The sequence below is a fragment of the Bufo bufo genome, chromosome 4 (genome assembly GCF_905171765.1).
Source record: "Bufo bufo chromosome 4, aBufBuf1.1, whole genome shotgun sequence".
Classification (NCBI taxonomy): domain Eukaryota; kingdom Metazoa; phylum Chordata; class Amphibia; order Anura; family Bufonidae; genus Bufo; species Bufo bufo.
In genome coordinates this window covers 302,640,341-302,667,653 of record NC_053392.1, presented here as the reverse complement: position 1 = coordinate 302,667,653, position 27,313 = coordinate 302,640,341, and the positions used below count along the sequence as shown (strand labels likewise).

The window sequence follows — 27,313 nt, the reverse complement described above, 5'->3', positions numbered from 1 at the left end:
CGGAACATTTATCTACCGACTCCACAGCCCTGCGTCCCACTGCAGGAAATGTACAGTATAGCACCTATACCGCTTTTATAACGAATGTTTTTTTTATTGCTTCATTATATCTACAGTGAAAAAGAAGCAACCGCAAAAAGTCTTTATAAAAGAAATGTCCTACCGTTTTGCGTCCACAGCTGCTATGGACTTACGTGTCTCCATGGTAACACAAAAAATTAACCATGTGAAGTGTACTTCTGCAGTCATATTCCCTTCTGTATGTCCCCTACTCCTCCCTTACATACAATGGGTACATTAGCAGGGGACACATAGAAGGGAGCAGGACTGTAGGATCAGAGTACACAGGGTTGTTTCTTGCCTGCCACCATGGAGACATATAAGTCTGCTAAGCAGCTGTGGACACAAAATGATAGGCAATTTGGAATCAAGACTATTTGCAAAGTTGCTTCTCTTTCCATGGTAGATGCATCGGAGCTATACATGTGGTTGTGAAAATGCACATAGCCCTTAAGATCTCTTGTGTCCTAATTGGACAGTAGACATGAAGCTAAAGGACTAATACTGTCTTAGCTTTTCAAAAAAAGGTAGAGATATACTGTATAGAATGTGTGCCTTAGGCTACATGCACACGACCTTTGTGTGTTTTGCGGTCCGCAAATCGCGGATCCGCAAAATACGGACAGCCTTTAATATAACTGCCTATTCTTGTCCGTTTTTTTGTGTGGCCACGGAACGGAGCAACGGATGCGGACAGCACATGGAGTGCTGTCCGCATCTTTTGCGGCCCCATTGAAGTGAATGGGTCCGCACCGGAGCAGCCAAAACTGCTAAAACAACGGCCGTGTGCATGAGGCCTAAATGTATATAAAGGAATATTTGTACTGGTAATCATCTGAATAGAACAATGCATACTGGAAAGTGTTACACGCTGTGGTCGCTACTTACATAGACCTGTGCGGTAGGGATTGCGGTCTTTGATTGAACAGTGGCTTTTAATTGTTCCATCTGTGCTCCGTACTGTTTATCCATCATTTCCAGTTGTTGCGCACATGTCATGACATCCGCCTACAAAACAATAGATCAGAAATGTACAATAGTCTACTGGGAACTTAAATTGGCCCTGGGAAAAAACAGATCACGATGTATCCAGCGAGCGGTAGTAAGGAGGGTTTAGGTGGCCCCCTGGGCATCAGCCACTGGGAAATTTCCTTGTAGGGTTTATGGCCAGTTCTTAAAATACTTCCCCTTCAAATTATTGTAGCTCCAATTCTGGCTAAAGTTAGTTTGTTCATACTTAATTCAAATGCTCTAAAAAAAAGTTAGGTACACATAGTACTTGTTCAGCCAAGAGTTAAACCAAAAAGTAAACCTTCAAACTACCTCCCGGCCATACATACAGATCACTGCAAACTGTACCGCAGTAAGGGTCTTGCAAGTACATGTATGTGGTGCAAAATGGAGCCCCTCTTGGTTCATTCCAAGGCAGGATGGTTAAGTACTTGTATGTCTCTTCCGTCCCATGCCCTGTATGAGAGAATCTTGAAATCTGAAACGGTGACCCCTCTTTCCTCTGCTTGTCTTGTGCAAGGGTCCTAAAAAAGCAGCCATCCAAGAGTCATCCATGTCTTTCCTGGATCCCAGGAGCTTACTGCTTCACTAACCTGCTGCTGCATTAGATTCACCCAGTGAACTGCAACATGATTGCACACAGGGGCACAACTACCATAGCGGCAGACCATGCGACTGCTATGAGGCCCAGGGCAAGAGGAGACCTAGTCTTAGTTGGGATTATCTCCTCTTCTACTGGAGGTGAAAACTTGGTCAGGGCTCTACTCTCTAAAAGGAACAACTTTTAGCAAATGAGGCAGTGGAAAAAATGGCCCAAGGGTCAATGAAAGGGGTTTAGGCGGAAACCCTTCTGTCCTGTGTGGGGGGCCTGGTTTGATCCTTGCTATGGGGTCCTTACTTCTCTATGTACGCCACTGGTTGCACAGAGTGGGAATGGCCTCTTTGTAAAACTAGTGATGTTTGTAGATCTCCTACCTTAGCTGAGTTACAAGAACTTGCACGTGGCCAAGGAGCACACTAGCAGGACAGAAGGAACTGCACAGCTCACCGCTGACAAGTCAGTGGATAATTGGAGAAGTGAAGTTTTTTGCGGCACAGAAATTCTTGCCTTGCACAAGTATACAGACTGGCAGCAGGTAAAACGCCAGTGGCACCAATAAAATGTGACAATGAGGAGGACAAGGTGCTGCTCACTGGGAACCAGAAGAGACTTATTGTTTGATTTTAGTAATGGGAAGAATGACGAAATAGGAACCAAGAGGGTTTCCAACAGTGTGAGGAAAATACATGTGATATGGTATGAGCATATGGTCCAGTAGTGTGCTGTCTGTCCTAGGCTGAGCAGTAGTATATTGTAAAACGTAACTTTTAATTCATCATAAATAAAAAAAGGAGTGAAGTACAAACTCCCTAAAGAACAGCCCCAATCCAAAACTAAACAAAACAAACACAAAATCTAATCACCCCAAGGCTGGGCTAAGCGTGCAAGATGAAATTAATAGATCTGGAAGATAGATCAAGATGCAATAAGTTTACGCCCTCCATGTGCAATACCAAACATTTTCCTGGGAATTCTCAAAGTGTTATGGTGTTTCAAGACCTTTCCCCTATGACTCTTTTGAATCAGAGAGATTTTTGAGAAATATCTGAAGCACTTAAAATTGCCGATATCCAATATAACAGGGAGTTCCCAGTAAAGCTACACATAAGAAAAGATGGAAACATCCCATACAGATATGGCGACAGCTAGGAATTATTGTGCGCCCTGGGCCCTGTATTTAAACCTCAGACAGATGCTAACACTATCAGGAGGCCGAAGAAGATGGTTTTAGACTGGCACAATATATATGAGTGACTGTTATTAGACTTATCCTTTTTTGAGCAGTGGTAGGTCTAATGGCCATCCACACCACGCTAAGGAGAAGAGGATGGACATGTGACTCATGTTCTGACATCAGGGAAATCCCCGATAATCAGGCTAAGGCCTCTTGCCCACGACCGTATGCCCTCTGAGATACAGGGAGTGCAGAATTATTAGGCAAGTTGTATTTTTGAGGATTAATTTTATTATTGAACAACAACCATGTACTCAATGAACCCAAAAAACTCATTAATATCAAAGCTGAATATTTTTGGAAGTAGTTTTTAGTTTGTTTTTAGTTTTAGCTATTTTAGGGGGATATCTGTGTGTGCAGGTGACTATTACTGTGCATAATTATTAGGCAACTTAACAAAAAACAAATATATACCCATTTCAATTATTTATTTTTACCAGTGAAACCAATATAACATCTCAACATTCACAAATATACATTTCTGACATTCAAAAACAAAACAAAAACAAATCAGTGACCAATATAGCCACCTTTCTTTGCAAGGACACTCAAAAGCCTGCCATCCATGGATTCTGTCAGTGGTTTGATCTGTTCACCATCAACATTGCGTGCAGAAGCAACCACAGCCTCCCAGACACTGTTCAGAGAGGTGTACTGTTTTCCCTCCTTGTAAATCTCACATTTGATGATGGACCACAGGTTCTCAATGGGGTTCAGATCAGGTGAACAAGGAGGCCATGTCATTAGATTTTCTTCTTTTATACCCTTTCTTGCCAGCCATGCTGTGGAGTACTTGGACGCGTGTGATGGAGCATTGTCCTGCATGAAAATCATGTTTTTCTTGAAGGATGCAGACTTCTTCCTGTACCACTGCTTAAAGAAGGTGTCTTCCAGAAACTGGCAGTAGGACTGGGAGTTGAGCTTGACTCCATCCTCAACCCGAAAAGGCCCCTCAAGCTCATCTTTGATGATACCAGCCCAAACCAGTACTCCACCTCCACCTTGCTGGCGTCTGACTCGGACTGGAGCTCTCTGCCCTTTACCAATTCAGCCACGGGCCCATCCATCTGGCCCATCAAGACTCACTCTCATTTCATCAGTCCATAAAACCTTAGAAAAATCAGTCTTGAGATATTTCTTGGCCCAGTCTTGACGTTTCAGCTTGTGTGTCTTGTTCAGTGGTGGTCGTCTTTCAGCCTTTCTTACCTTGGCCATGTCTCTGAGTATTGCACACCTTGTGCTTTTGGGCACTCCAGTGATGTTGCAGTTCTGAAATATGGCCAAACTGGTGGCAAGTGGCATCTTGGCAGCTGCACGCTTGACTTTTCTCAGTTCATGGGCAGTTATTTTGCGCCTTGGTTTTTCCACACGCTTCTTGCGACCCTGTTGACTATTTTGAATGAAACGCTTGATTGTTCGATGATCACGCTTCAGAAGCTTTGCAATTTTAAGAGTGCTGCATCCCTCTGCAAGATATCTCACTATTTTTGACTTTTCTGAGCCTGTCAAGTCCTTCTTTTGACCCATTTTGCCAAAGGAAAGGAAGTTGCCTAATAATTATGCACACCTGATATAGGGTGTTGATGTCATTAGACCACACCCCTTCTCATTACAGAGATGCACATCACCTAATATGCTTAATTGGTAGTAGGCTTTCGAGCCTATACAGCTTGGAGTAAGACAACATGCATAAAGAGGATGATGTGGTCAAAATACTCATTTGCCTAATAATTCTGCACGCAGTGTATACGGTCTGTGAGCGGGTCATATGTTCCAAAGCGGCATTGAACATACTTACGGGAACGCACAACATCATAGACAACAATGATGCTGTGCACGTCGGGCCGCCCGCGGTGCTATTGTCCTGCACTCATATGATCTTATGAGTGCAGGACAATAGTCCCGCGGGCGGCCCGACGTGCACAGCATCATTGTAATCTATGATGCTGTGTGCTCCCGTGAGTATGTTCAATGCCGCTCCAGGACATATGGCCCGCTCACGGACCGTATATCTCGGAGGGCATGCGGTTGTGGGCATGAACACTGAACTCTGGTAGTAGTAATTATATTATAGTTAGTACTGATTGGAGAATTGTCATTTCGATGCTACTATCTCCCTGCAGGCATCAAGTTACTCCTTTGCCTCATTAACTTAGGGTCTGGGATGAACTTGGAAGGCTGGATGATGCTCCTGTAAAGTGTGTTTTCCTTCTCCAGTCAAACGCAGTTTATATCTGCAGTATGGTGCGTGAGATTAAAAATCCTACGGATTAATGTGAATGGCTTAAAATGCCCTCAAAAGAGGTACTTAGCTGTAGTATGAATGAGTGTCTTAAATTTATTGTCGTTTTGTTTAGAGTTGCTTTTTCTTAAAATGACAGATACAGCCTCCCCTTAGTGACCACTAATACGCCTTTTTACTGACGTAAACAAAGGGGATTTTAGCTAAACAGCTTGCTTTAAAGGGAGTCTGTCACCACATTTTGACATTATAGACCGCTTACATAGCGCTGTAGCATAACTGTAGATGATTCAAATGGTACCTTTGTTGTGTTCTTGTGAAGTTCACCCGAGGCAAAAACGGATTTTATTCGTATGTAGATGAGGGCTCATAAGTGCCCAGGGACGGCGTTCACTTTGTTGGAGCCCAGGCTGCTCTGCCTCTTCTGCTTATATCCCCGCCCCAGCCTCTGCCCGCCCTTCTCTTCCCTTGCGTCCTCCCTCTCTCCCAGCGAGATCCCGCGCCTGCGTTCTCCAGCAGCTCGGCTTTCCTCCTCTTCTCCTGCGCGCCTCTGGTCCGCCTCCTTGCCGTTGGTTTTGCGCTGTTGGCCGCCGCATGTGCAGTAGCTACAGTGATGCCGTGCCCACAATGGACTTAGCAGTGCGCATGCCCCGACCCAGCGAGGGAGAGCGCAGGCGCGGGATCTCGCTGGGAGAGAAGGAGGACGCAAGTGAAGAGAAGGGCGGGCAGAGGCTGGGGCGGGGATATAAGCAGAAGAGGCAGAGCAGCCTGGGCTCCAACGAAGTGAACGCTGCCCCAGGGCACTTGGGAGCCCTCATTTACATAAGAATAAAAGTCTGTTTTTGCCTCGGGTGAACTTCACAAGAACACAACAAAGGTACCATTAGAATCATCTACAGTTATGCTACAGCGCTATGTAAGCGGTCTATAATGTCAAAATGTGGTGACAGATTCCCTTTAATCAATCATTACATGTACTTAAAATGGGGCATTAAAAACTATAACTTGTCCTGCAAAAAATAAGACCTCATCCAAGTACAGTACATTGATGAAAAAACTAAAAAGTTATAGCTCTTGGAATGCAATAAAAAAAAATGCTCGTGGTCACTAAGAGGTTAAAAAAAAAAGAGGTAAAATCAAGCTGTGATTTGTTTTTCCTATAACAATCCCACCTAGTAAGTAAAGAAAACGTCAGTTTTCACATAAATCAATTTTCCTTGCAAATAATGAAAAGGCAGCAGTCGGTATAATAATAGCATTTGACAAAAGGTTACCCTTAACTTCCCTAAACAACGTGGAGGATGGTATGGGTACATGTCTGCTTATTAACTCTTACATACATAACCAGAAATACACTTTTGTGAATTTGTATGCCCCTAACTCCAGCCAGTTAAAGTTTTTTTAAAGTGGTCTTATCCAGAACTGAAGAATATAGAGGGCGATATGGCCTAAAATCTATATCCCGATATAATTTGAAGCATGTGCGATATAACGATATATCACGATATATTATTTTCTTCTGTATGTATACAAATGACAAAACTGTTCAATACATTTTTAAGATGTGTATTGTGTAACAGATCTTTTTCCAAACAATGTAAAGATGAAGTGTCCCCCAGCCAGCGACATCAGCCCCATGTTATTACCCTTTGCCATCATCCATGTCCCCCAGCCAGCGCCATCAGCCCCATGTTATTACCCTTTGCCATCATCCATGTCCCCCAGCCAGTGCCATCAGCCCCATGCCATTGCCATCATCCATGTCCCCCAGCCAGCGCCATCAGCCCCATGCCATTGCCATCATCCATGTCCCCCAGCCAGTTCCATCAGCCCCATGTTATTACCCTTTGCCATCATCCATGTCCCCCAGCCAGCGCCAGAAGCCCCATGCCATCATCCATGTCCCCCAGCCAGTGCCATCAGCCCCATGCCATTGCCATCATCCATGTTCTCCAGCCAGTGCCATCAGCCCCATGTTATTACCCTTTGCCATCATCCATGTACCCCAGCCAGCGCCATCAGCCCCATGCCATTGCCACCATCATCATCCATGTCCCCCATCCAGCGCCATCAGCCCCATGCCATTGCCACCATCATCATCCATGTCCCCCATCCAGCGCCATCAGCCCCAATGCCATTGCTATTTGCAATCATCCATGTCCCCCAGCCAGCGCCATCAGCTCCATGCCATTGTCATTAGCCATCATCCATCTCCCCCAACCAGCGCCATCAGCCCCATGCCATTGTCATTAGCCATCATCCATGTCCCCCAGCCAGCGCCATCAGCCCCATGCCATTGTCATTAGCCATCATCCATGTCCCCCAGCCAGCGCCATCAGCCCCATGCCATTGTCATTAGCCATCATCCATGTCCCCCAGCCAGCACCATCAGCCTCATGCCATAGCCATCCACCGCCCTCCCACCCCCGGTAGATTCGGGCCCCTGCTAATATACTTACCTTTCCTGCAGGGTGCACGGCTGGCTGATGGAGTCCGCAGGAGATGGACCACGTCTTCTTCCCAGCATGCACTGGGAGGGACCTGACGTCATACACAGCGTCAGCCAGCGCGCTGACAATCTGTGCACGCAAGGCCCTGGCTAGTTCAGCGCAGTGTAGAGTCAGGAGGCCACGGAGCAGTGAGTGAGAAGCTTCTTCAATTCACTACCGCTTCGTGGTCATCTATCGCGATATAGACAAAATCGTTGCCTGAATTTATATAGTTCATATTGTTTATATCGCCCACCCCTAATAGAGGGGGCATACTATTGAAGCAGGGCATTTCAATATGGTTATGAATTCTGATTTGCATGGCACAAGTTAAGAATGTTTCAAGGGAGGCTAGGCTCCATGATATATGGCGGTATTTGCATGGGTCACATAAGGATTAGGGGTGCACCGAAATGAAAATTCTGGTCCGAAACCGAAACCGAAAATTCAGGATGCCCTTGACCGAAAACCGAAACCGAAACTGCCTTTTTGCCCAAATACTTTTAAAATACTTTTTTTTTAATGATTTTATTAATAATTCTTTTTCATGAATGAAATTCATCTGTGGGTGGCGCTGTTATGGAGAGGGGGATCTGTGGGTGGCGCTGTTATGGAGAGGGGGATCTGTGGGTGGCGCTGTTATGGAGAGGGGGATCTGTGGGTGGCGCTGTTATGGAGAGGGGGATCTGTGGGTGGCGCTGTTATGGAGAGGGGGATCTGTGGGTGGTGCTGTTATGGAGAGGGGGATCTGTGGGTGGCGCTATGGAGAGGGGGATCTGTGGGTGGCGCTGTTATGGAGAGGAGGATCTGTGGGTGGCGCTGTTATGGAGAGTGGGATCTGTGGGTGGCGCTGTTATGGAGAGGGGGATCTGTGGGTGGCGCTGTTATGGAGAGGGGGATCTGTGGGTGGCGCTGTTATGGAGAGGGGGATTTGTGGGTGGCGCTGTTATGGAGAGGGGGATCTGTGGGTGGTGCTGTTATGGAGAGGGGGATCTGTGGGTGGCGCTGTTATGGAGAGGGGGATCTGTGGGTGGCGCTGTTATGGAGAGGGGGATCTGTGGGTGGCGCTGTTATGGAGAGGGGGATCTGTGGGTGGCGCTGTTATGGAGAGGGGGATCTGTGGGTGGCGCTGTTATGGAGAGGGGGATCTGTGGGTGGCGCTGTTATGGAGAGGGGGATCTGTGGGTGGCGCTGTTATGGAGAGGGGGATCTGTGGGTGGCGCTGTTATGGAGAGGGGGATCTGTGGGTGGCGCTGTTATGGAGAGGGGGATCTGTGGGTGGCGCTGTTATGGAGAGGGGGATCTGTGGGTGGCGCTGTTATGGAGAGGGGGATCTGTGCACTGTTATGGAGAGGGGATATGTGCACAGATCCCTTTCCCCATAACAGTGCACAGATCCCCCCTCCCCATAGCAGTGCCATAGACCGATCCCCCTACCCATAACAGCCCCGGCCCTGCTGCTCACAGCATCACTCACTGCATCTTTATTTTACCTTCGTGACGCTCCAGTAACAACTCTGCAGGCAGAGCGGAGGGCGGCGTAACGTCACTTACTCACGTGACGCACCTGCTCCGCCCACTTTATGAATGAAGGAGGCAGGGCAGGCGCGTCACGTGAGTAAGTGACGTTACGCCGGCCTCCGCTCTGCCTGCAGAGTTGTTAGTTACTGGAGCCTCACGATTGTAAGGTAAAATAAAGATGCAGTGACAAAGTAAACCGCCCGCCCGGCGCCCGCCCGCAGATGGTGGGTGACAAATCCCACACCCCATATTTTCGGCCGATATGTAACAATATCGGCCGAAGTGGATTAGGTGCATTTTCGGCCGATATTTTCGGCTGCCGGAATTTCGGTGCACCCCTAATAAGGATTATACATATCTTTCTGCCACAATTCAGATTCAAGAATGGACTTCTTTCTGATAAGTTTATCGTGGTTACCTTTAGCCCCAAAGACAGAAATTTTGTCAAAGGTTTGGCCACTTGCCAAATAGAGAAAAAAAAAAACTAAAGAGAAAAAACTCCAAGAGTTAGGCCTCGTGCACACGGACGTTTTTTTTTGCAGTCCGCAAAAACGGTTTCCGTTGTTCCGTGATCCGTGTCCGTTTTTTCATCCGTGGGTCTTCCTTGATTTTTGGAGGATCCACGGACATGAAAAGTGAAAAAAAAAAACTAAGTCAAGTTTGCATTGAAAATGATAGGAAAAACGGACACGGATCACGGACACGGATCACGGACGCGGATGACAATCTTGTGTGCATCCGTGATTTTTCACGGACCCATTGACTTGAATAGGTCCGTGAACCGTTGTCTGTGAAAAAAATAGGACAGGTCATATTTTTTTCACGGACTGGAAAAACGATCACAGACGCGGAAGCCAAACGGTGCATTTTCCGATTTTTCCACTGACCCATTGAAAGTCAATGGGTCTGCGAAAAAAAACAAAAAACGGAACAACGGCCGCGGATGCACACAACGGTCGTGTGCATGAGGCCTTAATAGCACAGCTCTATTATCTGGAAGATGTGCACCCCACGGCTGAGTTAAGTATGATCAGGACACAGGGTAAAACTCTCCTACTGAGTGACTAAACTGAGGTGACAAATTAGGGAAAACCCTGAGCAAAAGAATTAAACTTCACTTTGTGACATTTTAAATTTTTACACTACTCACTCTAGTTTTGCAAAGTGGGTGGGAAAGTGGGCTTTGGTTAGCCTGTTGAGCTGTTAATCAATATCATCAATTTCTGATTGGTGGGGGTCAGACCAGAGAAGCTCCGGCCCCAGAAGTATAGAGAACAGAGATGGTAAGTGCAGTACTGCTCCCATTCACTTCAACATTAACCAGCTCTGTCCACTACACAATGGACAATGCCGTGTAGTTCTGGTGCCACTCTGAAACGGGTGATCAGTAGAGGTGTGGGGTGTCGGACTACAACACTTAGATATTGATGGCCTGTCGTGAGGAAAGGCCATTGATAATAATACCCTGGAGAACTTTTTAAGCCAGATTTATGAACTGTGGGGGTCATTTACCAAACTGGTGTAAAGTAGAGCTGGCTTAGTTGCCCATAGAAACCAATCAAATTCCACCTTTCATTTTTCAAAGGAGCTGTCAAAATGAAAGGTGGACGCCGATTGGTTGCTATGGACATTAAGCCAGTTCTACTTTACACCAGTTTGATAAATCTCCCCCGTGACTTAAAAAAATTTCAAATATTGTTGTAACCTTAATCCAGTAATGGGGTGGGGTAGAAAAAGCAGTAACATCTTAAGACATAAGATACACCAAAATTTGATAAATATGGCTAAATTACACCAATGTAGAATCCTTCAAAACTGACATTTAAAATTCCTCCCATGATAAATCTTCCCCTGTGCATCTGTGGTCATATTAAAGGGGTTGTGAGAAAAATGATGGTTTAATATATGCAAATGAGCCTCTAGGAGCAATGGGGGCGTTGCCATTGCAGAGAGAGCTGAGCCCATTGCTCCTAGAGGCTCATTTGCATGTATTAAACCATCATTTTTCCCAGCAATGCTGGCACATGTGAACATGGGACCTACACAGATGTCTTCAGCTGCCAAGTGCATGTGCCACCGGTCAGCAAGCTTCATAGGTACAAACCTGCTGACAGATGCCCTTCAAGCAGGCTGTCACTTATGTTTTCAAGGGTTTTCCAGGACTTTCATACTGATTGCCTATCCTTAGGATACGTCATCAATATCTGACCCTGCTAATCCCAGCCAGCTTTTTTACAGAAGCTCAGACGTTGGAAATCGACACCAGAAGACTAAAACCTCTGTTATAATAATCATAATAGATCCCAGACTAGGAAAAAAGGAAAAAAAATCATAATAAAAGACGGCTTGTACGTGCAAATACAGCCTTTTGTTCCATCATTACAACAAAACAGAGCCTATAAAGAAAAATACTACTGTAGCATCATCTCAACAGAACAAAGCCTAGAGATAAAGATAAAAGTCCTGCATATCAGCAGTGATGGCCAGTTCGCCATGTTCGCCAGCGAACACATGCGGGCTGCCATCTTGACTCACAAGTCCGGCGATGCACAGGTAAGCCCTTATCTGTGCCACGAGCCGGTCTGAAATCAAATGCGGTCAGTGGGAGCAGGCAGTTCCGAGAACAGCAGCCGGGGGCCTTCATCGGGCTGTTCTCGGAACTGCCAGCTCCCGGTGACCGCATTTGTTTCAGACCGGCTCGTGGCACAGATAAGGGCTTACCTGTGCATCGCCGGACTTGTGAGTCAAGATGGCAGCCTGCATGTGTTCGCTGGAGAACACTGCGAACTGACCATCACTGCATATCAGCTCTTAGCATAGCAGGTGCCCGCTCCACTAATCCTGGCATAGTACATGGGTACAGGGTATCCATGTACTATGCCAGGATTTAGTAAACCTCCGGGGGGGCACAGGCAGGAGCAGCAATATGCGCGGCCTCATTGATAACATCTGTACAGCCCGTACTCCGTACACCGCTTAGCTGTCAGCGGAGTACAGAGAAGTAGATTTTAAGCGCACAGCAAAACGTGCGCTCTGGGGGGGTAAAGTCTATTAAAAATACAAAATGCATTCATAAACTATATTATAAAAACTGCTATTAGGGCTTTAGGGACATGTTCACAAACATTTCTACATGGGAAATGTATGTAGCTACTAAAACAGGCATGTCAGGGGTGGTGACAGGTCCGCTTTAAATGTCACTTTCTTACCAGAATAATATTTAATAGAGCCTCGTGCTGCCTCGCATTGTAGAGTGCTTCTTTCAGCTGGGAAAGGTTGAGCACATTGCCTTTCTGTCGTTTGCCATCCATGTCTTCTATGAGGGCAGTGTAATTATATATGATATCCCGAGATGACTGAAGTTCTGAATCAATATGCTTTGTGGTGGCTGGTATGGCCTCTTTTAGGATAGTTGGCACTGCCAAGACAGGAACATTTATGGAAAAAACAAAAATGCTAATTTGGAAACTAAATGTGACTAAATAAGTAAGGGTGGGTTCACATCTGCGTTCTGGATTCCGTTATGGCTTTTCATTATAAAATGGTTATAACAGAAAATAACAGATTCCATAAGACGGAAGTCAAAATGGAATCCTTTAGAGGCATTCCGCTTTGATCCGTCTTAATAGAAGTCTAGGGGGAATCATAACGGATCCGTCTAGGTCCCGTTATGCAAGACGGAAAACAAAGTCCTGCATAACGGAAACAAGACGGATCCATTATGCTTCCCCATAGACTTCTATTAAGACGGAAAGCAAAACCCGCCTTTTAAAGGCTTCCGTTTTGCATTTCGTCATAATACAAGTCTATGGGCAACATAACGGATCTGTCCTTCCGTCTTATGGATTCCGTTATTTTCCGTTAACCATTTAACCGTTAACCATTTTATAACGGAAAGCCATAACGGAATCCATTTCATAACGGAATCCAGAACGCAGATGTGAACCCACCCTAAGGATGGCATATTGGGCCAGATTTGTCAAAATCAAAGACATGCCCCATTAAATTGAGATATACTTTAAGAAATGATTTCATGGAAAGCAGGAGAACAGATCAGTTCAGTCATTCTTCCAAACAAATGACAACTCCTGATAAGCCTTACATCCTTTTTTCTACTCATATTTTACCTTTTTAACACAATATCTATAAGCACTACAAATCATTAACCACCCAGCTACCAGTCACCCAAACCAACCCCAGGCAGGAGAGGACGTGAAAAGGCCCACATACTTACAGTCATCAATACCCTCTCCACCTTTTCCGCAGTCTTTGTTGAACAGTCGGATCCCAGTTACAATCATGGTGAGCTCTTTTAGCTGCCGTTCTTTGTCTTTTTTGGCGAGGGATAGAAAGGTACCGAGTTCTGTGTGGGGGAAGATGCTCTGAAGGGCAGCTAGGAAAGCACACAGAAGCAATTACCCAATATGTTCTAGGATCAAACCAAAAGAACAAACTCTCATAAAATACGCCATGCTCTGCCAATAGGCCCACTGACGAGTAACCTTCATCTGAAATGGCTTATTCCCCCAGGAGGGCATTTGGAGATGTCCTAATAATGGTCAGCTAACTGTGCCAGTCTCCCCAAGTGCCAAACAAATGGTTGGAAACTAAAGGTCCACATTACTCTTCTTTTTATTTAGCGGTGCTATAAGGAATAACATTACATACTGCCTAAATGTCCTACGGGCCATATAGAAGGGCCATAATAGGGAAAGGGGCTTGTGTTCACAGTGTGTAAAATAGATAATGGGCTCTTCCAATTGGATTGAAGGGTCCTAGCCAAATAATGGTTAGATCAATTGTTCCCATCTTACACAACTATGTTCAGGTCCCACCTCTGGGGTCCCCCTTTCTTCTTGTCAAGGTGGCTTCTGGCCACTGCATCCAGGTGGAGAGTGACTGCCCATGGAAGTGGCTCTCTCCATTCATTTCTATGCTAGTCAGGAACATCTAGGGTGTTTTGGGCCATTTCCGTGACTTCCATAGAAGTGAATGGAAAGGGCCGCATCCAGTCACATACCTATTCACTAACAGATGGGACAGGAGTTATTGGGCCCCGTTCCGGAGATGGGCGCCGGTCATAGACGTGGGACCTGCATCTGATATTTACAGCATATCCTTTGGATATACTATAAATGTCTAAATCTTTGGACACAAGAAAGGGCTGATTTCAAGAGCTGCCACAATTGATAAACCTTAATTTATAGTTTTTTTGTGGCTCTTTACAGCTAACAACTGTAGCTTTGCTGACCTGTAGCTTCTCTGACAACCTTGATATCAGTCGGAGACCCAAGGCCAGATCTCAGTAGAACATAGCTGACAATCTTCCGGTAAAGGCTCTCTAACTCCTCGGCCGTGCGCGCTCGACTGTCAGTGATTTCCCTGCTCACTGGTGCCAGTCTTGATTCCAGGACACGATGATGTTCTTCGAGAAATTCACCTGCAAAGGACGTGGTCCCACTGGTAAGCACAATAGTTTATAGTGCATAATGTATATGTAATCTTATCTCTGACAATAAAGAAGAGCTTTTCTACAGGGGAATGTCTAACTGGAAAGAGAATTTTACAAGAAAATTTTGACTGGCATATTCTTATTCATAATCATAGTCATGGGTGCACATCCATAAGGCAAACATAATAAATAAAAAAAATAATGGCTGCACCCACATATAAGCAGTAAAGCTGAGAAATGGGGATCATTCTAAATTCAAGTGGTACTATACCTACTATTGGAATCAATGGAAGCTCTTAGCGCATATTTTGATCAAACTTGTGTCGGGCCCATCCACCACGTGTCAAGGTGGCTTCCGCGGACGGGTCCCTATCACTAATACCGCCTCTCTTGGACTTATCCAAGTCCACATTATCAGGGCAGTGAAGGAACCAGCTTCATTTGTACTTTGCTCAGAAGCCCCAGGCAGATGGGCGTGTGCTCTGTAGCTGGTTCCTTCACTGCCCTGATAATGTGGACTTGGATAAGTCCAAGAGAGGCAGTATATTAGTGATAGGGACCCGTCCGCGGAAGCCACCTTGACGCGTGGTGGATGGGCCCGACACAAGTTTGATCAAAATATGCGCTAAGAGCTTCCACTGATCCAAATAGTAGGTATAGTGCCACTTGAATTTAGAATGATCCCCATTTCTCAGCTTCCCTGCTTATATGTGTGTGCAGCCATTATTTTATTTTATTTTATTTTTATTTTATTTAACTGGAAAGAGGACCCGTAACCACTTCTGACATGTCAGTTCTAGGGACTATTTGCATTCCTCACCTAGTAACAATTCTGGAGCATGTATTCCTATGAGTCTATGTTTTGCAATTCCTTTATTATTCCTGCTAGAAGTTATGAATTAACTGCCAACAGTTTGCATTGAAGGTCGAGATGGGTGTTACCAGTTGGGGTGTGTCTCTGCACAGTCTGACACTGGCTGCAGTGGCGTAGCTATACGGGTCGCAAAGGTTGCAATTACGACTCGGCCCCTAAACCTTTGGGGGTCTGATCTGAGGATCTGATATGGGGGTCCGATCTGAAAGGTAAGGGGATATTTTTTGTACTGTAATACGTTATAAGGGGGTATTTTTGTACTGGTACACATTAGGGGGCATTTTTTTACTGGCACACATTATATGGGTAATTATTACTACTGGCACACATTATATTGATAATTATTACTACTACTGGGGGACTATGGGTAAAACGATTACTAGTATGGGCACAATAGGGGCATTATTACTATTGGGGGCACTGTTAACACTAAGTGCATTTTGGCTGAGTATTATTACTATTGGTGGGACGTTTGGGAGCACTATTACTGCGGAGGGCACCCCGACACAGTATCAGCTTAGCACAATTATTTTTGGGGGACATTATGTTTACAACACTATTAATGTGAGGGACACTATTTTTTTTTTTAGGGCACTGTGTGCCAATAACTTTTGAATAGGGCCCTGTCTGTGTGGCACTAGTATTTTCAGGGGGACTATTTTATTGGGGAGCACATAGGGTACAGTATTCGGGGTGGCAGGATGGGTTGTTCAGAAGGTAAGGAGGTCTAGTCTGAATGGAGAAGATGAAAAATTAGAACATTTACATCAGAGGAGACGTCACTGGATGTAAGAGCTATGTGGCGCTTTATTCTCCTGTATGTTTTGTAGCACTGTATGTAGTGTTTTCCAAGTATGTCTTTTAGGCTAGGCTTGCACGATAGCTGTCATGGACAGGATCACAGAGTAGCGGTGATCCAATAGAAATAAATGGGATTACTCACACGGCGATCCCATTCATTTCTAAGGGATCACTGCCATTCTGTGATCCTAGCCGTGACCATGGTCGCCATGTAGCCATAGCCTAGCAGTTAGGCTGGAGTGAAGGGGTTAGATTGAGAATTTGGCGTGGAGGGCGCTGTTTCAATTTTTGCCTCAGGCAGCAGAAAAGCCCCTGGCTACAAAGCACTGAGGCAAGGGGGCCCATAAGCCTTTAGCTACGCCCCTGGCCTAGAGAAAGGGAGCATTGCTTTCATATTTCTCTGGGAGGACGGGCTGCCATTCATCGTGATGTCAACGTGTTATCTTACCGACCCAGCGCTGCTTCAATTTACCTCTGGTTGTATAATTCAAGTCAAAATACACTTGCATCTTAATTGTTTCCAGGGAGGGGCTCTTGGTGTCAAGAAGTCGATCCACGCAAAGCTTGAAAAGAAGAATACATAGATCATTTACAGAACAAAAACAAGCATAATCGATAAAAGCATCAGAGCATTAATTCATTCCAGAGAACAGTCCATTTTCTGTGACGTTCAGAGTTAGGGATTGATTTACAAGCAGAGGGAGGAAGGACCAAAGGATCACAAAGGATCACTTATCACTTTATCCTTCCCACCTCTTTTGAGAGCTACTTGTGAACAGTGATCACTCGTTTGGTCTATTCCTCCCCATAGACATACAAGCTCAGTTCGGCTGAACATGAAGGAGAGGAAAATGAATTCCCACCAGGCTCCTCTAGTGGTGGCTTATCTCCAGTGAGAACAAAGGATCGGGCATGTTGAAATTCAATATCACAGCCCCAAAGGCAGATGGTTGGCTGGTCCCACCGAAATCAAAGGTTTTGGTTGACATCAAACTAATATGTAGGTCTAGCTATAGTTTTAAACCAGTTTACTCGGTAAGAGTCTTTTGGAGGCAGATTTTGCCTGCACATGTAGCTGTCATTTATTGCCGCGATCGCACAGAGAATGGACATGTCCGTCCTTGACAAGGGTGTCAACACAGATGCCGCTGGAAACAACAGCAGGTGTCCACTTGCAGGTTAACGCCACTGAATGGGAATAAACTGCCAACCGGACTGGTGCATTTAAATTGAAACATTGTGGCAGAAACCTCTGTGCATTTAGACGCACCAATAATTGTCCAGATGCCCCTTCGCTGTGACTGTTCGGCAAAGGCAGCCGAACTCTCGTGCATAAGCGCTGTCAGTCACAGCGAAGGGGCAGGGAAGGGGGCACGGTTACCGTGACCTGAAGCAAGGAGGCCGCTGCCTCCGTGACTTCAAGCATGTTTGGAGAAGCGCGCCGGGCAGGGGATAAAACAACGTTTTCAGTACTTTTGCTGCATCTGCTGTCAGGAAGAAAGGCATCATCAGAAACACACTGCTTGCTACACGCAGGTACTGCTGGCGCTTGGGATGGTTTTGGGAGGTGACAGGTTCCCTTAAAATCCTTGAACAATTTATGTTGTTGCCGTTTCACTGGAATGAAAATGTTATGCTGGCCTTACACACAAAGAACAAAGGATGTGGACAATTAATGGGGTTCTCCGGGCTTTTAATATTGATGACCTATCCATCAACATCAGATCGGCGAAGGTCCGACACCCCCGCCGATCAGCTGTATGAGGAGACCGTGCACATGCACACTGTGCACGCCTTCCCTTCATACAGCTGATTGGCAGGGACGTCAGGTGTCGGACCCCCGCCGATCTGATATTAAAAGCCCGGAGAACCCCTTTAATACCAGGCTCCATAAATACACCACAAGCTGAGGCGTTACCTTGATAAGCTTCTGGACATCATCCTTTGTCAGAGTTCGATCCACATTAAATCCATTTCTGGGGTCTAAAACAATAGCTTTCACCTAAGTAAAAAGGAAACCACATCTAATAACTGTATTTCAATATATTTTTGGGGTAACACTTAGCAACAGAAGCCTAAAATGTGATCTGTGTTAGGATTTGCTTTGTAAGAGATGCTTGGTTTACATATGGAATGGAGAAGCATGTGCCACCTACTTCTTCCACTGCTTATCTTGGGAGGGATAGAATAGGATCTGCTGTAAAGCCATACATCCCATCCTACCACTACAAAGGACGTCTGGCAGATCCTATGTACAGTCCCACTTCAAGAAAAATAGATTAGAACTGATAAAATTCTGGATCACAAAAGCTGACATGAATGATAAGTGTCCTATATCATCACGTTATTGTGCACACATCCATACACCTAAAGGGGTTTTCCGGGACTCCTACATTGATGGTCTATCCTCAGGATCCACCAATCAGCTGTTTGAAGAGGCTGTGGTGCTCCAGTGAGTGCTGCAGCCTCCTCACAGCTCACTAAGCACAGCGCTGTCCATTGTATAGTGGCTGTGCTTGGTATTGCAACTCAGGCTCACTCCAATTCAATGGGATTTAGCTGCAAACAAGCCATGTGAGCGATGAACGTGACGTATTCCCGCCAACACGGATAACACTGAATTGTTAGATCTTGGAAAATGATGATAACCTGCAATTCCTTTCTATTTTAGAAAATGCCTCTTTGCAGAGTTATTGACTTACCATCGACCCATCTTCCAATTTTAATTATTTTGAAAACTGTTGACAGCGCTTACGTCCACCAGCAGCTGTTGGTGTAGGTGGACACGCATGCTCAGATTGAGATTTTTTTGCCCGGTTCCTGTATTGCTCCCTTACTAGTGCCTTTGCTTCCTGCCCTGTGCTGTCCACTGCATCGTACTTATCTGGAGATCCGTTATAATGCAGACGTTTCTTCCCCGAAACTCAGCCTTAGGGCTCATGCACAGTACCTTTGTTGTCTTGCAGTCAGCAAATTGCGGATCCGCAAAACACGGCTACCAGGGGTGTCCATTTTGTAATTTTGCGGAAAAGGTAGGCTATAATAGAACAGTTCTATCCTTGTACAAAATGCGGACAATAATAGGACACAATTTTTTTGTGCGGAACAGACATATGGAAATGGAATGCACACTGAGACATTTCAGGGTTTTTTTTGCGGTCCCACTGAAGTGAACGGTTCCGCATATGGGCTGCAAAAAAAAAAAAATGCAACAGACACGGAAAGAAAATATGTTCATGTGAATGAGCCACAGGGTGACCCACGAAAAAGTAGCCCACCTCCAATATCACTAAATCAAACTGCCTAATAATAAATCTGTCTTAGGCTACTTTCACACTGGCGTTTTGGTTTCCGTTTATGAGATCCGTTCAGGGCTCTCACAAGCGGTCCAAAACGGATCAGTTTGCATTCTAATGCATTCTGAATGGAAAAGGATCCGCTCAGAACGCATCAGTTTGCCTCCGTTCCGTCTCCATTCCGCTTTGCAGAGTTTTGATGTCCATCTGACGAAACTGAGCTAAACAGATCCATTCTGACACACAATGTAAGTCAATGGGGACGGATCCGTGTTCTATGACACAATCTGGCACAATAGAAAACGGATCCGTCCTCCATTGACTTTCAATGGTGTTCAAGACGGATCCGTCTTGGCTATGTTAAAGATAATACAAAGGGATCCGTTATGAACGGATGCAGACGGTTGTATTATCTGAACGGATCCGTCTGTGCAGATCAATGACGGACCCGCACCAAACGCGAGTGTGAAAGTAGCCTTAGGTGTCCATAGAAACCAATCAAAGATCAGCTTTTATTTCTTCAGAGCCCTGTAGGAACTGAAAGCTGAGCTCTGATTGGTTGTTATGGACAACTGAGGCTACTTTCACACTGTCGTTCGGTGCGGATCCGTCTTGTATCTGCACAGACGGATCCGCACCGATAATGCAAACGCTTGTATCCGTTCAGAATGGATCCGTTTGCATTATTCATAAAAAAAAAAGTCTAAGTTAAAACGGATTCGTCCTGACTTACATTGAAAGTCAATGGGGGACGGATCCGTTTACAATTGCACCATATTGTGTCAGTGAAAAACGGATCCGTCCCCATTGACTCACATTGTAAGTCAGGACAGATGCGTTTGGCTCCGTATCGTCAGGTAGACACCAAAACGCTGCAAGAGCGGAATGGAGGCGCAACTGAGCCAAACTGATGCATTCTGAATGGATCCTCATCCATTCACAATGCATTGGGGCTGAACTGATCCATTTTGGGCTGCTTGTGAGAGCCCTGAAACGGATCTCACAGGAGGACCCAGAAACGCCAGTGTGAAAGTAGCCTGAGACAGATTTATTATTCAGTTAGATAAAAGTGGTCTATTGTGTCAGAAAGATGGTGTTCTCCCTGTAACAGTGAATAGTCATTGCGGAAGCCTATGTGAGAAGAGACCTTTGCAGACAAGTACCCAGGAACAAAACCACCAGCTAACCGTTGTATTCAGAGTCTGGTTTGGAAATGGCATCAAACTGGCTTTGTTACATGAAGAAATGGAAGCCTCCATCAATCAGGATGGCTGAAATTGTGCATGAAATTCAGCAGCGGATTGCAAATAGACTGTCTCAGCAAGTTGGTGTATCACGAACGACGTGTCAGCGAGTTCTGAAATCTCTGAACCTGTACCGAATAACGTGTGTGCAGGAGCTGAAAGAGTCTGACAAAGCTAAACGCGTAAATTACTGGACTTAGTTGCTGACTATGATTGCTGACAGACATTTGGACCCATCGCTGTACTTCACGACGAACGAAGTTCGGTTTCATTTATCAGGTCACGTAAATTCCCAGAATCCGAGGTACCGGTCCGAAGAAAATCTTCATTTAACTCACGAAACACAACTTCCTGACCAGAAAATTGGCGTTTGGTGCGCAGTGTCAGGAGCACAAATAGTAGGCCCAATTTTCTTCAAATCAACTATGTATACCGCAATTTACCTGGACATGGTTGAACAGTTTTAGAACCAACTAACACCAGAAGAAGAAATGTCCTGCTTTTTCCAACAAGATGGGGCAACATGCCGCACCTCACAGAACTGACCGGCACAAGTTCATGAACTGTTTATGGAGGAGCGAACTGTGAGCGAGGGGTTATGGCCACCACGTTCCCCAGACTTGTCCATGTGCGATTTTTATCTATAATCCGACGTACCCAAAGATGCATAGACGTGAACGGGGACCACTTCAGAATCACTGAAGCACCACTGCTCGTCCATCTTGTCACACTGTCACTGGAGGCGGGCTACTTTTTCATGGGCCACCCTGTATTAAAGAAATGATAAAGACGGCGTGCCCTGTACTGCCCGCAGTCTTACTATTCACAACCGGCACAGCTCACCCCTTTATTCGCGAAGTAACTGCACTATAGAATGGACATGTACATTCTTGGCACAGTCCTCGCCCTCGTGAACTGCCGCGTGGCCTCCCATTGAAATAAGAGGCTGTTTGAGCGCAAATTCGTTGTCGTTTTTTAGCATAGACTCTTGTATAAAATCCATCAAGTGAACATACCCTAAATCTACAGGCACATTGCTCCGGCGGATTCAGACCGGCCAATACCTTTCTTCTCTGCACACCGCCATGCCCTTAAAGGGGTTTCACTTCGGTTCCTTCTAGTTAAAATTCTAGATAAGAGAAGAATATGTGACACCCGGTATTCTATTGAAGGGCATCAAACATGCTTGAGACAGGCCTATACACTTCCTAAAGCCCAAAATGTTGCTGTATTACTGTTTGCACTACCTTTTCAGCTGAATAAATAAAGAATTACATGTCAAACTGCATATTGCCGTCTGGAGTTGTGTATCTACAAATGTGTATTTGAATTGGTTATATACTTTTCTAGAGGAACATTATAGTAGATGTAGAATAAGCGCCATCAGGGGAGCAGTGTATTGTGGGAGATAAAACAGCACAGCAGGGGAAACACACAGCCCACCAACAGTACAGGGGGCACCGAGACCACTCCATAGTAGGCATTTTTATAAAAACAAAAACTCCCATTTGTATTGTTGTGTAACCCTGCACGTCCTTGTGATAATGCTGATCCTAACCCTGCACATCCACGTAATAATGCTGATCAGAACCCTGCGCGTCCCCATGATAACGCTGCTCAGAACCCTGCGCGTCCCCGTGATAACACTGATCATAACCCTGCATTTCTCCCGTAATAACACTGATCATAACCCTGCACGTCCCCGTGATAACGCTGCTCAGAACCCTGCGCGTCCCCGTAATAAAGCTGCGCATAACCCTGCACACCCCTGTGATAACACTGATCATAACCCTGCATATCCCCGTAATAACACTGATCCTAACCCTGCATATCCCCGTAATAACACTGATCATAACCCTGCATATCCCCGTAATAACTCTGATCCTAACCCTGCATATCCCCGTAATAACACTGATCCTAACCTTGCATATCCCCGTAATAACACTGATCATAACCCTGCATATCCCTGTGATAACTCTGATCCTAACCCTGCATATCCCCGTAATAACACTGATCATAACCCTGCATATCCTCGTAATAACACTGATCATAACCCTGCACATCCCTGTGATAATGCTGATCCTAACCCTGCACATTCCCGTAATAACGCTGATCATTACCCTGCACGTCCCTGTGATAAAGCAGGTTATAACCCTGTGCGTCCCCAAAATAACACTGCTCATAACCCTGCGTGTCCCTGTGATAGCTGATCATAACCCTGCACGTCCTTGTGATAACGCTCATCATAACCCTGCACGTCCTTGTGATAACGCTCATCATAACCCTGCACGCCCCTGTGATAACTGATCATAACCCTGCACGCCCCTGTGATAACTGATCATAACCCTGCACGTCCCTGTGATGATGCTGATCATAACCCTTTACGTCCCTGTGATGATGCTGATCATAACCCTTTACGTCCCTGTGATGATGCTGATCATAACCCTGCACGTCCCTGTGATGATGCTGATCATAACCCTTTACGTCCCTGTGATGATGCTGATCATAACCCTTTACGTCCCTGTGATGATGCTGATCATTACCCTGCACGTCCCTGTGATAACTGATCATAACCCTGCACGCCCCTGTGACAATGCTGATCATAACCCTGCACGTCCCTGTGATAACTGATCATAACCCTGCACGCCCCTGTGACAATGCTGATCATAACCCTGCACGTCCCTGTGACAACGCTGATCATAACCCTGCACGTCCCTGTGACAACGCTGATCATAACCCTGCACGTCCCTGTGACAATGCTGATCATAACCCTGCACATCCTTGTAATAACGCTGATCATAACCCTGCACGCCCCTGTGATGACGCTGGTCATAATCCTGCACGCCCCTGTGATAACTGATCATAACCCTGCACGTCCCTGTGATGATGCTGATCATTACCCTGCACGTCCCTGTGATGACGCTGGTCATAACCCTGCACGTCCCTGTGATAACTGATCATAACCCTGCACGCCCCTGTGACAATGCTGATCATAACCCTGCACGCCCCTGTGACAATGCTGATCATAACCCTGCACATCCCTGTGATAACACTCATCATAAACCTGCACATCCTTGTAATAACGCTGATCATAACCCTGCACGTCCCTGTGATAACGCTGATCATAACCCTGCAGGTCCCTGTGATGACGCTGGTCATAACCCTGCACGTCCCTGTGATAACACTGATCATAACCCTGCACGTCCCTGTGATAACGCTGATCATAACCCTGCACGTCCCTGTGATAACGCTGATCATAACCCTGCACGTCCCTGTGATAACGCTGATCATAACCCTGCACGTCCCTGTGATAACGCTGATCATAACCCTGCACGTCCCTGTGATAACGCTGATCATAACCCTGCACGTCCCTGTGATAACGCTGATCATAACCCTGCACGTCCCTGTGATAACGCTGATCATAACCCTGCACGTCCCTGTGATAACGCTGATCATAACCCTGCACGTCCCTGTGATAACGCTGATCATAACCCTGCACGTCCCTGTGATAACGCTGATCATAACCCTGCACGTCCCTGTGATAACGCTGATCATAACCCTGCACGTCCCTGTGATAACGCTGATCATAACCCTGCACGTCCCTGTGATGACGCTGGTCATAACAATTGACAAACTGAAGGGCTTTGCATCACATAGGACTGAATAAGTACAGGGTGGGCCATTTATATGGATACACCTTAATAAAATGGGAATGGTTGGTGATATTAACTTCCTGTTTGTGGCACATTAGTATATGTGAGGGGGAAAACTTTTCAAGATGGGTGGTGACCATGACAGCCATTTTGAAGTCGGACATTTTGAATCCAACTTTTGTTTTTTCAATAGGAAGAGGGTCATGTGACACATCAAACTTATTGGGAATTTCACAAGAAAAACAATGGTGTGCTTGGTTTTAACATAACTTTATTCTTTCATGAGTTATTTACAAGTTTCTGAACACTTATAAAATGTGTTCAATGTGCTGCCCATTGTGTTGGATTGTCAATGCAACCCTCTTCTCCCACTCTTCACACACTGATAGCAACACCACAGGAGAAATGCTAGCACAGGCTTCCAGTATCCGTAGTTTCAGGTGCTGCACATCTCGTATCTTCACAGCATAGACGATTGCCTTCAGATGACCCCAAAGATAAAAGTCTAAGGGGGTCACTGGATATGCGAAATTGCTACATGATGATGTGTTTCCCTCTTTATGCACTGAAGCTGGCACGTTCCCTGAGTTTTTCCAGCAAGATGGTGCACCACCACATTATGGGTGTCAGGTCCGAGCATTCCTAGATGAACAGTTTCCTGGAAAGTGGATTGGTCATCGTGGGCCAGTTGAATGGCCCCCAAGGTCTCCCGATCTGACCCCCTAAGACTTTTATCTTTGGGGTCATCTGAAGGCAATTGTCTATGCTGTGAAGATACGAGATGTGCAGCACCTGAAACTCCGGATACTGGAAGCCTGTGCTAGCATTTCTCCTGCGGTGTTGTTATCAGTGTGTGAAGAGTGGGAGAAGAGGGTTGCATTGACAATCCAACACAATGGGCAGCACATTGAACACATTTTCTAAGTGGTCAGAAACTTGTAAATAACTCATGAAAGAATAAAGTTACGTTAAAACCAAGCACACCATTGTTTTTCTTGTGAAATTCCCAATAAGTTTGATGTGTCACATGACCCTCTTCCTATTGAGAAAAAAAAAAAAGTTGGATTCAAAATGGCCGACTTCAAAATGGCAGCCATGGTCACCACCCATCTTGAAAAGTTTCCCCCCTCACATATACTAATGTGCCACAAACAGGAAGTTAATATCACCAACCATTCCTATTTTATTAAGGTGTATCCATATAAATGGCCCACCCTGTACATAGAAGATCTCTGCACATATCTCTGCACAAAAAAGTGCAACTAGATGGATCATCTTGTAACTGGTGGTCCCAGTGCTTTCATCTCAGTGGCCGCTATAAGCTCTGTTAGGGGAATAAAAGATTTTTTTCAAAAAAGGACCACCCCGCTAATAGCAAGAGTGGCTCCAGATCTGGAGGTCCTGTCTTAATTGATCTCAATAGGGTCCGTGTAATGTTCTTTTTCTCTACCGGTACATGGGAAATGCAAACTTGCTGATCACAATAAATTGGGATGGGCAGGGATTCCAGCATGAAGCCCACCAGTAATCATCTGGGGTTATCCCAACCAAATTCCAAAAACAGAATATGTCCTGCTTTATATATATATGACTTTTAAGATAACGCTGATCAGAAAGTGGGAAAGCCGGACAAGGACTGGGCTGAGAATTGCCCATACACATTCAATAGCTGTCTCTCCTGAATCCCCCATGCACATACATGCTCGGCCGAACCAGGCGTGAATGTCTTTTCCATGGGAAGAGAAGAGACACCTCTGGAAGTAGCTTATATTCCGGGAGAAGATAATGATTGGGCTTTCTACTTCTTCTCTCCGCAGACATCATCTGTCAATGGAGGAGTCGGGAGCCCTCCATGCACGTTGGGCCATATTCACATGACATTTTTGTCATACATGTGTTCTCATCAGGTTTCTCTCCCACGCTGACATAAAACGTTAAACGGTGTGACATCCGTCACCATAGGTCTCCATTGTAAAAAATAAAGAAAGGATCCATTTAACATAAACATTTATCTGCTGGATGAAGCGCTTTAACGTAACGTTAAACCTGATGTGATCACAGCCTCAGCCTTTACACAACAGATAAGCCCCCTTCGCCTGTGATATAAGTATCACCCAATATTATACAGTACAAACCTACCATATCATGTCTAATAAACTCTGCTCCAGTGTCCCCTAGAAAAGCACAAGTGCCACTTACTTACCACGAACGCTATCATGGTCTCTGATACAGTGTGGCCCTTGGCTGCACACTCCTGGGCTATCTCCCTTATAATGTTCTTGATCACACTTTCCGCTTGTGTATGCGACATATTAGGAATAACGCAAGACCAATCGCTTCACAACCAAGCAGATGAGGAAATGTGGGTGACGGTCCGTTATGTCCTACAGCTCCCTGCAGGTAGCGATCGCGCAGATCTGGTCTCTCACAAGTGCGGGTTGTTTACACAGCCGTCGCCATAGAGACGGTACGTACAGCACGCAGGGCGGGAGGCGGGAAATGCTGCACGTCCCCGAGCACCTGCTTACAGTATAGCACAGGCTGGTCTGCGGAGTGCGCGCCCCTGCTGTATGGGCGCTGTAGTCTACACAGTCACTGTGTATGGAGCCCACACCTTTTCAGAAACCATTTAGTTTTCATTTTGAGAAAAGGGGGGAGATTTAAATTTTTAGGTTTGTTATTTTTTTACACTTTTTTTTATAGCTCCCTTAGGGATCTAGAACATGCAATCATCTAAATTGCCATTATCATAGACTCCATTGCACTTGCATTGGAATCTATAATGATTTCACTACTTTCCTATGGAGCCCTATTACAGGCAAGGGCTCCATAGCA

General features: G+C 45.6%; 1 protein-coding gene across 1 annotated transcript in view; it reads right to left on the bottom strand.

Moving 5' to 3' along the window:
• CFAP206 (cilia and flagella associated protein 206) overlaps positions 1–26,851 on the bottom strand; it is a 41,842-nt gene extending 14,991 nt beyond the window's left edge. The window contains exons 1-7 of the mRNA XM_040428744.1: positions 26,682–26,851; positions 18,204–18,287; positions 16,758–16,848; positions 14,410–14,598; positions 13,393–13,551; positions 12,368–12,576; positions 949–1,068 (exon numbers count right to left, since the gene is read on the bottom strand). Of these exons, the coding sequence (XP_040284678.1) occupies positions 949–1,068; positions 12,368–12,576; positions 13,393–13,551; positions 14,410–14,598; positions 16,758–16,848; positions 18,204–18,287; positions 26,682–26,789 (960 nt within the window). The 5' untranslated portion in view covers positions 26,790–26,851. The remainder of the gene's footprint in view (positions 1–948; positions 1,069–12,367; positions 12,577–13,392; positions 13,552–14,409; positions 14,599–16,757; positions 16,849–18,203; positions 18,288–26,681) is intronic.
• Between the last annotated feature and the right edge of the window lie 462 nt (positions 26,852–27,313).